Source organism: Pygoscelis adeliae, unplaced genomic scaffold, assembly GCF_000699105.1.
Source record: "Pygoscelis adeliae isolate BGI_AS28 unplaced genomic scaffold, ASM69910v1 Scaffold537, whole genome shotgun sequence".
NCBI lineage: Eukaryota > Metazoa > Chordata > Aves > Sphenisciformes > Spheniscidae > Pygoscelis > Pygoscelis adeliae.
In genome coordinates, this window is record NW_008825213.1 from 794,317 (window position 1) to 805,087 (window position 10,771).

General features: G+C 56.7%; 1 protein-coding gene across 1 annotated transcript in view; it reads left to right on the forward strand.

The window, feature by feature from the left end:
- ATP8B3 (ATPase, aminophospholipid transporter, class I, type 8B, member 3) overlaps positions 1 to 10,617 on the forward strand; it is a 17,147-nt gene extending 6,530 nt beyond the window's left edge. Inside the window, exons 11-27 of the mRNA XM_009329092.1 lie at positions 298 to 491; positions 1,193 to 1,401; positions 2,707 to 2,741; positions 3,188 to 3,344; positions 3,768 to 3,956; positions 4,219 to 4,331; positions 4,733 to 4,897; positions 5,202 to 5,313; positions 5,603 to 5,678; positions 6,133 to 6,274; positions 6,733 to 7,000; positions 7,520 to 7,743; positions 8,347 to 8,430; positions 8,725 to 8,964; positions 9,173 to 9,311; positions 9,584 to 9,725; positions 10,356 to 10,617. Of these exons, the coding sequence (XP_009327367.1) occupies positions 298 to 491; positions 1,193 to 1,401; positions 2,707 to 2,741; positions 3,188 to 3,344; positions 3,768 to 3,956; positions 4,219 to 4,331; positions 4,733 to 4,897; positions 5,202 to 5,313; positions 5,603 to 5,678; positions 6,133 to 6,274; positions 6,733 to 7,000; positions 7,520 to 7,743; positions 8,347 to 8,430; positions 8,725 to 8,964; positions 9,173 to 9,311; positions 9,584 to 9,725; positions 10,356 to 10,617 (2,751 nt within the window). The remainder of the gene's footprint in view (positions 1 to 297; positions 492 to 1,192; positions 1,402 to 2,706; positions 2,742 to 3,187; positions 3,345 to 3,767; positions 3,957 to 4,218; positions 4,332 to 4,732; positions 4,898 to 5,201; positions 5,314 to 5,602; positions 5,679 to 6,132; positions 6,275 to 6,732; positions 7,001 to 7,519; positions 7,744 to 8,346; positions 8,431 to 8,724; positions 8,965 to 9,172; positions 9,312 to 9,583; positions 9,726 to 10,355) is intronic.
- The last annotated feature ends 154 nt before the right edge of the window (positions 10,618 to 10,771 follow it).

Sequence of the window (10,771 nt, forward strand, 5' to 3'; positions counted from 1 at the left end):
CAGGAAGGCCGCAGGACACCCCTTGTCCAGGGAGATGGTGTCTGAGGCAATTAGGAGGGTGGGAAAGTTGGGTTTTGCTGTGTGTGTGTTGCGGATGTGTCAAGCTGAAATACGCGCTGCGATCCTTCATCTCTGCCCAGGATGAGCTCTGAGAACCAGCTTCAGGCACAAGGACACCTTTCTGCAGGTTTACAGCTAAATGAGAAAAACAGTCTGGAAGGGGCAATGGTTGGTCCTAGAAAACAGTCTGGTGGGCTCTATGTGATGGGATGTTCTCATCCTGGCTTCCCATCTCAGATCTTCCTGGTGCTGTTGGTCACGTCGCTGTGCCTCGCCATTGCCTCTGGATTCTGGGCCAGGATGTTCCAGGAGAAGCACAGCTACCTCTCTGCTCTCTACAAGAACACGACCCCTGCCCAGCAGGCCTTCTTCAACTTCTGGGGCTTCACGATCCTCCTGAGCATCATCATACCTATGTCCATGTATATAACGTAAGGACAACAGAGCTTGCAAGTGATCAGAGAACAGTACCCTGCTCCTTGCCCTTGGCCATCACCTGGCACCTTGGTTTGCAGCCACAAAATGGGGCTGCACAAAAGATCTAGCTGTGACCCTGAGCAAGTCATTCCCGTATGTTCTCTTAGCTGTAAGAGGGTAAGGATGGATGGGGTGTGTATCTTACAAACATTGATGATGTGCTTTGAGATCTCAGAGGAAAGCCAGAAAAGAGGTGCAAAGACACGTACTGATGTTGGAAGTTGTGGACAGGCTGAGGATGAGACTGATGAAGGTGGTGCTTCCCCGCTGAGCAGCAGCAGGGTGGGGAAGAGAAGGGCACAGCCATTGTGAGCAGGCAATAATCACAATTTGTGCTGGAAGAAGCGGTTTCCAAACTTTTCGGCCCTTCACTGAATCTCCAGATCCATGAATTTTGTCATCAAGGGCCAGATTTCCAGAGGGGAGCCCAGTTGCCTGGGACCCAGTGGGCTCTCAGCCCAGTGTGATGAGCCTTCTGGAAACCTGGCCACAAACAATGAAAACCCTTTTGCTTCCCCCAAGCTCAGAGCAATGGGATCCAGGTGGGGAGTTCCCCTCTGCCCTTTCTTCCTGTGTCAGATCCCCAGGTGCCCCTGGGATGTGAGTAATGCAGTCTCCTTCCCCAGCGTAAGTTTTCTTCTACCTGACTCCCTAGGTTTGAATTCATCTACCTGGTGAACAGCTTTTTTATCAACTGGGATCTGGAAATGTATTATGCTGTCAAGGACATTCCAGCAAAAGCCAGAAGCACCAGCCTCAATGATCAGCTTGGCCAGATCGAATATATCTTCTCAGACAAGACTGGCACCTTGACACAAAACATGATGAGCTTCAAGAAATGCTGCATCAATGGGACCATCTATGGTAACTTTTGGTGGAAGCAAGTTTGCAGGGACTCATGAGTTAGGTCAACCTTGAATTGGTTCTTTCCACTCCTCCTGGCTTGCTAGGAAGCTTGGGGCATGTGGATTGATCTTGGTGGTCCAGTGTGTAGACAGAAGATGCTGCAGGAATTCAGCTTGTTCTCATCTCCCCTTTGCAGGGGCCACCATGCCTGTGGTCACACTTGTCTCGTGTTCCCAGTGCATGGAGTGAGGGCACGATTCTGCCCTCCTGAAATGGGTGCCTACCTTTCAGGAGATCATGCCCCAAACTCAGCTGAGATCAGCTAGGTTTTCCCTGACAAAAAAGGAAGCCTGGGGTTAGGAGCCCAGCACAGCTACACGGCAAACACATAGTCTGAGTGAGGTGGATCCCGCCTGGAATAATTAGCTGATGCTGGCCCAGGTGGCCAGGACAGGGCAGGCCAGAGCCACGGGGTGATGGGCCAGGGAAGCCTATGGATTTTTATTTTCTGTGAAGGTCTTGGAGAGAAAAAGGAGGGTTTGCTTTTCTTCTTTGCATTGTTTTCTGGCGAATCTCCAGCTTGGTTTCCAAATCTGGGCACTCTGAGGCTTTCAGGTGACCTATGGAGGAGGCAAAGAAATTATCATTCCCCTTATGTTGTTTCTTTACAGTGAATGCATGTAATCGCTCTTGGCTTTTTTTTAATGATTCTGCTTGTTTCTAAGGCCTTCCAAGTCCTTCCTCTTCTTATTGCTATACTTACTCAAGCTCTCGGCTGGCTTCTGGGAGCTGCCTCAGTGCTTAATTAGTGAAATTTAGTGAGTGGAGAGGGCCAGAGCTTTAGCATGGAGCTCCTTTTTCCTGAGATAAGTATCAGGCACTTGAGACAAATGGACTGTGATAAAAGCAAAAAGGAGGAGAAAAAAAAAAAATCTAGCAAAGTTTTTAAGCAGGAATAAAACCAGTTTTCCCCTGCCTGATGTATCGTGTTGCACCTCTGTGACAGCAGCATCGCCGTCATCCCACCAGTATCTGGCCAACTGCAGCGTCTCCCAGGAAACGCGGGTGAAAGCTAGACCTGAATTTTTGTTTTTAATAATGTGTCGAAAGTCTAAACAGTCCCAGAGCCAAATAATTCAAACCTGGATATCCTAACAGAGCCTGGCTCATGAACGACACCGAGCAGACGCTCAAAACCTGTCCCTTTGCGCCAGTCTTTTGGCCAGCAAAAGCAGCAGTCCCTTCTAGGGAAACTGCTCGCAGCCCCCACTAGTGATGCTCCCTGCCAGCTCTCTATTAATTGAATTATTTTTATTTTGGCAGGTACAGGCCCAGGCCATGAGAACAAACAGCCACCGGTGCGTAACTCCCCTCTTCCCCCTAACATGGGGCCAGATGCTGCTCCTCATCGGGGCCAAAGCCGTGGCAGTTATTGATTACAGGCCCAGCCTTTTGTTTTGGAGCACAGCTTGCTTACAGCGGTGCCCCATGCTGTAAGGGAGTGGCATGTGTTTCCTTGGGCTGGCGAGTTTGCCGGTCCTCAGCTGCCAGTTAAGGACAGGGGAACTGGATTTATAAAATAATGCAGTTCTGGGGGTTTTTTGTTTTGTTTTGTTTTTATTCCCAACCTTTTTATACTCACCCCCTTGGTGTAGGCAATGCAGAGCTCGGCTTACAGACTCTGATCTGGATCAGACCGTGCCAGCACAGGGTTGCTGTATTGCAATCCAGCAGCATCCCCGGTGCAGAGCCCCATGGTCGGTCTCTCTCCTGGGTACCTGCAGCCTGCCTGTGCCTCTTGCAGGGGTCAGGGTTGACCTGGAGCCACCACGGGGAGAAGAAGTTGGACTTCTGTGACGCGACGCTGCTGGAAGCTGCCTGGCGGGACAGCGACCCCGTGCTGAGGGAGTTCCTGAGGCTGCTGGCCCTCTGCCACACTGTCATGGTGGAGGAGAAGGGCGGTGGGTTGGCCGCAGTGGTTGGCGTGCTCGGAGCAGGGTTGAGCTGCCGTTCAAGGCATTGAGGCCGCGATGGCTTTTTCCATTGCCCAGCAAAGCTCTGCTGTGCGGCGAGCAGGTGGTGCCTGGGGATACTTTGTGCCACTGTCCCAGCATCACAGACGTGTACATTTGGGTTTGTTTTAAAGCTAATTAGTTGGAACAGGAGCACAGGGGGGATAATCCATCCCTGTCTGGGCACTTGTCCTGCCTGGGGCAACGAGCAGAAGAGATGAGACAAGTAGGACTGAGTTTCCCTAGCCTGGTGGCTTGGACTTTAGGGTGTCCATAGATAACGTTGGTGCTGGGCAAGAACAAGGTGTTTCAGATGTCCAAGAGTTGCTTGGCTGAGAGTCTCCTTGTCTAACCCCTACTCTTCTTCTGCAGACCAGCTGGTTTATCAGGCAGCTTCACCAGACGAAGAAGCGCTGGTGTTGGCAGCCAGGAACTTGGGGTACGTCTTTCTGGCCCGAACGCAAGACACCATCACCATCAGTGAGCTGGGGAAGAAGAGGACGTACAAAGTGCTGGCCATGCTGGACTTCAACAGTGATCGCAAGAGGATGTCTGTCCTGGGTGAGCAGGGTTTGAGCAGCCAAGAAAGAGCGAGTAAATGAGAGGCTCGGAGGAGGTGTGTGAGGAACTGACAGTCCTTGAGGCCTGATCCTGCCTCGTGGTGGTGTAGATCTGGGAAAACTCCTGTGCTTCCTATGACCGCAGGCAGAAAAGCGCCAGCGTCCCCTGCGGTGCCTTCTGCAGCACGGCCATTGCATGGGGACAGAGATGGGTGGGAGCCATCTCTCTGGGTACCTAAACTGTCCTTCCCCTCCCTCCCCAGTGCGAGACCCCCAGGGCACGATCCGGCTCTACACCAAGGGGGCTGACACAGTCATCCTGGAGAGACTGCAGAGGCGAGGGCCCAATGAAACCTTCACCGAGATGGCGCTGGATGTGAGTCCCATGCCAGCCTGGGGCAGAAAGGGCTGGTCTCCCTGCTGCTGCCTTTGGGCTGGGTGTCCTGGAGTCCCCTGCTGCTCTTTTTCCCTCTGGCTTCAGGATTTTGGTCCGTCTTTCTTCCTTCTGCTCTAGGAGCCTCACCTGCATGTAAGGCAGGGGGTAAGAGGGCATCGAATCCATCTTCGGTGTTCTGCATGGACCAGTTGCATTGCGAGGATGCTCAGGGGGATGCTGTAGGATGGGGGAGGGAGTCAGAGCCCAGAAGGAGACCCTCAGATCCTGGAGTTTTTCTGGCTCTGTCCATGGGAGCATCATGGCTGGTTGGCATGATGCCCTGGTCCACTGCGAGAGTCATCTGGTCGAGGGAAGGGAGACCTGATGTCTCATCTCTGCAGCGCTTCGCAGAGGAGACACTGAGGACTTTATGCCTGGCCAGCAAGGAGGTGAGCGAGGTCGAGTACAGCAAGTGGAGCAGGAGGCACCGCGAGGCCAGCGTCCTGCTGCAGGACCGCACGCAGGAGCTGGACAAGCTGTACGAGGAGATGGAGCAGAACCTGCAGGTGGGATGAGGCCAGGGTTTAGGAGGAACCGGCTGCGCTGGTCCCACAGAGGGCAGGAGTGTGGGGTTTGGCTTTCCGGGATGAGGGGGTGAACTGTCCAACCCAACACCCATCCCCTGGGTGGGAGGGCAGGTGGAGTCCCCCCCCCAGGGGTGACTTTGTGACATGCCAGTAGACACTGGGTTAGATATCTGTCAGGTCGTGTCCACCCATGGGCAAGGACTCCTGGGTGGATCCAGGGGCAATTCCCACCTCCGTGTCTTGCCCTGCCCCATGTCATGGCACCCACTAATCCTTCTTCCAGCTGCTTGGGGCCACGGCCGTTGAGGACAAGTTGCAAGATGGAGTCCCTGAGACCATCCAGCTGCTGAAACTGGGCAACATTAAAGTGTGGGTGCTGACGGGAGACAAACAAGGTCAGTGGAGGCAACCCCAGACCCCACCAACACATTTCAGCTTCTGGGAGTGGGCAGCAACCAGGTTCTGTTGTCCCCTTTAATATACAGTAGCAGCATGTCCCACAGATCATGTCATCCATGGGGAAACTGAGGCAGGGGAAGCCATCTGTGCGATGGCACAGAGCTGGAGCAGAGCCCCCAGCAGCTGCTGCCCACCAAGGGCTGTTGGACCCGAGGGCTGGGGGCTGCCCTGGGATGGGGGAGGAGGGGGGCAACACCATCGGCCATTGACACCTGTGTGTTGCAGAGACCGCAATGAACATTGGCTACGCGTGCAAGCTGCTCACGGATGACATGGAGATCCTGGAGGAGAGGGAGATCAGGTGAGGAATCGTGACCTCCTGGTTCAGGACATTGTCCCCGCTGAAGACACCCGAGGGCATAGGAACCTGTGCGGGGTGGGCAGAGCTCGACTCTGCCAGAGATGCTTCTCCTTCCCTGTCCCAGCCTGGATGTCCATGGCCCTCATCTGCTGATGCTTTTCCAGGCCTCCCCATCTGTTTCTGCCTCTACAGCATTCTCTCCCTGGGCAGGCTTTGACCAGAAAGTGCTTAAGCTGTCTCTCCAGCCTCTAAACCACAGGGACAGAGGCTGATTTCTGATATCAGTGAGCCCTTGGGGCCCCCTCTCTGTCCCCCCTGTTGCCACCACTGGGTACCAGCCCCATCTCCCTGCAGCTGGCTTTGAGATGGCAAAGGTCAACTGTAGGTCTCAGTCGAAGCCAGGCAGTGTGTCCAGTGTCCTCAGCTCAGCTCCAACCACCCCTTCCTCGCACAGCGAGATCCTCGAGGCTTACTGGGTGAGCAACAACAACCTTAGTGGCAGTGGGGAAGTCCTGTGCAGCAGCCGTCTCTCCCAGCCATGCCCAGAGGCTTCGTGCCACAAGAAGAGAGCTATCATCGTCAGCGGGGACTTCCTGGTAAGGTGGCACTTGGATGCTCTTCTCTGCTCCCTGCCTGCGCTGGCAGATTGCTGTTTCTGCCCTGGTGCTGTCAAAGTCCTGAGTGGCACCAGCATGCGGAGGACGTGATGCCCCTCCTGCCCAAGGGGTGGGAAAAGCCCATTTTGGGCTGGGGAATGAAGAGTGGAGAGGAGGACAACCTTGCACCGATCATTTGGTGTTGGGGGGCTTCGACCACACCTGCCCGACCAGTCTTCTGGGATGATGCAGGCTGGTGGGTAAATCACATGCTCTTCTGGTCATACTGGGAAAAACTGGTCTCATGGTCACAGTGCCTGCTGCATGATGAACTTGGAGAAAACTGGGGTCGCTTTTTTGTAGCATCTACAAGATTTCAGAGCGTTGCTGAGGAGCTGGGGGCTCTCATGCTATGAAGGCTATGGGTGAGGTCCCAACCGCGTGTGCTCTCCCCTAAGGACAAAATCCTCCACGTGGGAGAGGTGCTGAAGGAGAAGAAGGGGTGGCTGTGGCGGAGGCTGGCTTGCTGCAGGGCTACGGGCCCGCAGGAGCCGGGCAGTCTGGTGGAGAAGGCCTTTGTGGACTTGGCCACCAGCTGCCAGGCGGTGATCTGCTGCAGGGTGACCCCCAAGCAGAAAGCCCTCATCGTGCAGCTGGTGAAGAAGCACAAGAAGGCCATCACACTGGCCATCGGGGATGGGGCCAACGATGTCAACATGATCAAAAGTGAGGCTCGGGGCAGGGGGGACTGTGGGTTTTGGCCAGCACATCCCACTGGTGGGGAGTGGTGGTGCCCCATCTGCCATCTCCACCACCTCACCCTCTCCTTTGAGGTGAGGAGCTGGGAGGGGAACGCCCAAACTAGTTCTCCACGTTGGTTTGCCGGGAGGGGAGCAAGAGGCACAGGACCAGGACCAGCCTGGGCCAAGAGCAGGGTGGACCACTTGCTTTGGCAGTGGGGATGAACCTTGATGAAACTTCAAGCCCCAACCCAGGCAGCTGACAGAGACGTCCCTGCCGCTCTTCAGCAGCCCTGACATGGGGCTGTGCTCTTCGCACACCCAACCATGCCTGGCATGTCACTCCCGCAGCCGTGGCATGTGATGGAGGGGGCTCCTTCCCTTTGCCCATGACTCCTAGATTCACCCTCTGCCCATCAGCCTGGGGGCAATCTATAGAGAAATCGAGCGCCCAGCTCCCCAAAAACCTCCCCACCTGCATTTTACACCCTCCTGTCCTCTGCAGCCGCTGACATCGGGGTGGGCATCAGCGGGCTGGAGGGCATGCAAGCCGTGCAGTGCAGCGACTATGCCCTGGCGCAGTTCTCTTACCTCCAGCGCCTCCTGCTTGTCCACGGCCGCTGGGCATATCTGCGCATCTGCAAGTTCCTCCGCTACTTCTTCTACAAGACCTTTGCTGGCCTCATGGCCCAGGTCTGGTTCGCTTTCCACAGCGGATTCACAGCTCAGGTGAGGGGATGCTGCAGGGGTCACATCCATCCCGTGGAGGTTTGCACAGCAGTGTTGCAACCCCTCTGCTGAGGACCACATGCAGGTCTCGTGCCCGGTACTGCCTGATGGGCACGTGTCCACATCACTGCCCTTGTGTTCTTTCTCCCTTGCCCTGGTATCGGGCTGTCCAATTTTTTGGGGCTGCCTGGCTGAGATGCAAGTGGTTATCTGCTTTGTACCTGGCTGGACTGGGAAAAGCACCCTGGGGAGATTTGGGATGTCCTTGTGAGCTGCAGCTCAGTCTCAGACAGACGCAGGGAAAGATCCCATGTGCATTGAGCTGGTTTCCTCCAAAGTGGGAGCTTTTATCCCAAGGGCCATCAGTGTGACTTGACCACCACCATGTGGCTCCAGCCCCCCCATCTCCATCTGCAGCACGGCCCCACAGCCCACTGGTCACTGCAGACAATGTGGGGCTGATGCAGAGCCTGGGGCAAGTCCGCGGGGATTTCCCCAGAGTTTGGATGCGAGTCTCTTGGACTCACCCCTGGTGCCTGGGCATCCTTTCCGAGTCTTTCCAAAGCACTACTGAGCTCACAGCTGCTTTCTTCTCCCTTCTAGCCTCTGTATGAGGGCTGGTTCCTTGCACTCTACAACATATTCTACACCTCCTACCCCGTGCTGTCCATGGGCCTTCTGGAGCAGGTATGGGTTCACCGGGCTGCATCCAGCCCCTGTGCCTGGAGGCTGCATCCTCGGCGGGTGTGAATCGGCCCGGCGGTCGTCGTCGCACCCCATCTGTGTGGCTCTTTGTGATGGGACATGGTACCGAGCAGCTCGATGGGCCACTGGGCCCGGGGTGCCTCTGTTCCCCGTCACCCCAAAGCAAGCGGGTGGAGGGACTCGCTGCAGCTCTCCTGAAGGGTGTGTTGGGTGGGGTGGCCCTATCCTGCTCCCCAGTGTGAGTGGGGAGGGTGATGCCTAGTCCCCTCCCGGCAGGACGTGAGTGCCAAGAAGAGCCTGGAGTTCCCTGAGCTCTATGTGATTGGGCAGCAAGACGAGCTGTTCAACTACCGCGTTTTTGGCATCACCCTCCTGCATGGGGTCAGCACCTCGCTCGCCAGCTTCTACATCGCGCTCTGGGCCTTTGAGGACGGCATCGGCAGCAAGGTTGTTGGCGACTACGAGTCCTTTGCTGTCACGGTGGCCACATCAGCATTGCTGTCGGTCTTTGTGGAGGTGAGCGCCAGCCTGCCCTTCCCCATCCTGGCCCCGGGGAGATGTACAGGGACCGCAGCCGGGCTCAGCCCTGGGCTGTCTGACATGATCCCCAGCAGCTTCGCGGCTGGGGGATGATCTCCCTTGGGGCAGGGGAGGAATTAGGGACGAGTGGCTGTATGGAAGAGGGTCCCCACAGCCTCTGTGTGCTCTCCCCTTGCCCCTGCAGATCATCCTGGACACCAAGTTCTGGACGGTGTTGTCCTTCCTGATGGTCACAGCCAGTCTGCTGCTCTTCTGCCTCTTCTCCTTCCTGACCCAAAGCATCGATGCCTTCAGGATAGCCCCTGCTGTCTTCCGCTTCCCGGGTGAGATGCCCCAGGGAACCCCATGGTCCTTCCCTTCCCTGAGCCAGGGGAGCCCAGCCTGGGCTTGGTGCTACAAGCTGTTTCCCACCTTGTAGGTCATCCCTTCATCGCCACTTCTCGATCTTGCTGTCTTGATTTTTGACTCCAATTTAGGTGCCATTTCCTCTTTAGACCCCTCAACACCTTTGTGGGTGGGGGCCTGTCCCCCGACAGTTTTTCCCTCTGTCCTCTCCACCTTTCCTACATCAACCACCGACTTCTTGTGTTGACAGAAGCCAGCCGGAATGCCCTGACTGACCCCTACATCCTGCTCGTGGTCCTGCTGTCCCTGGTGGTGAACACCATCCCCTCGCTCACCGTCCGTTTGTACCGCACCATCACAGGCAAAAACACCATCCAGCAGGTGAGGGCTGTGTGGGGGCTGGCATGGGGAGGGGTCTGCCTCCTGCCGGCGTCGGTGGCCAGGGCTGGCCAGGGCGCTGCTGGTGATGGGAAGGGTGAGGTTCCCCAAGGAAGCCACTGCCTGGGCTGTAGCGGTGGGACGTCACCTCTCCTTGGTGGCACCACTCAGCTGGTGGTGGTCTCTCATGACATTGGTGTCCAAGTCTGGCTCCAGGGCCTTCTCCCCAAATCGGTTCATGGCCCAACAGGAGGCCCCTGAGACAAGAGACATGCTCCAGCTCTTGGAGAGGGTCTGCTTTTGGCTGCAGTAAGGAACTGCCCTCCAGGACTCCCTGGAGCTGCCACTTAGGAGGCACTGGGGTCTGGTGCAGGTCTTGGTACCACCCCCAGCCCGTCTGGGTTGTGGGTCATACCTTGCCGGTGGCACAAAGAGGTCCCAGATGAGAGCAGGGGTTGAGATTGTGCTCCAGAGCTCTGAGAGCTTTGAAGACCCCCATGAGGGTCCCCATGTTACACATCCCATCACATCAACTCAGGTCATGGTGGAGCTGGGAGCCAAACTGTGTCTCGGTGGAGGGCACCCCTGCTCTCCCTGCGTTGCCCCCACCTTGGGGTGGGGGCTTGCCTGGGAGGCAGCCACAGCCCTGATTTCCCCATCTCCTTGCAGAACATCCGCCTGAAGGCCAGGCAGGAGCCGGAGCCCTCGGTGGAGCTGCGTGCCCATGTCCCTCACGGCTCCTTCCACCGCCGCTCCAGCTGTGCCTTCTCCCACCAGGAGGGCTACGCCGGCCTCATCACCCGCGGAGACAGCCTGCGCACCGGGGACACCCGCAGAGCCACCCCGGGTCTCCTGCACCCAGAGACGGCCCCGCCTTTGTCCTCCCTCCCCAGCCCCTTGGCGTAGCTGCCCTGGCCGGCATCAACCTCCCACCATGCTGGGACAGGGGAGGTGCTGTCAAGGCGCAGAACTGGCTGGCTCCCTCCTTTTTTGGGCATTTTATTAATCTTATTTGGACGGGTTTGAAGCGTGGGCAGCCCCCGGGGCGGCAGAGGCGGAG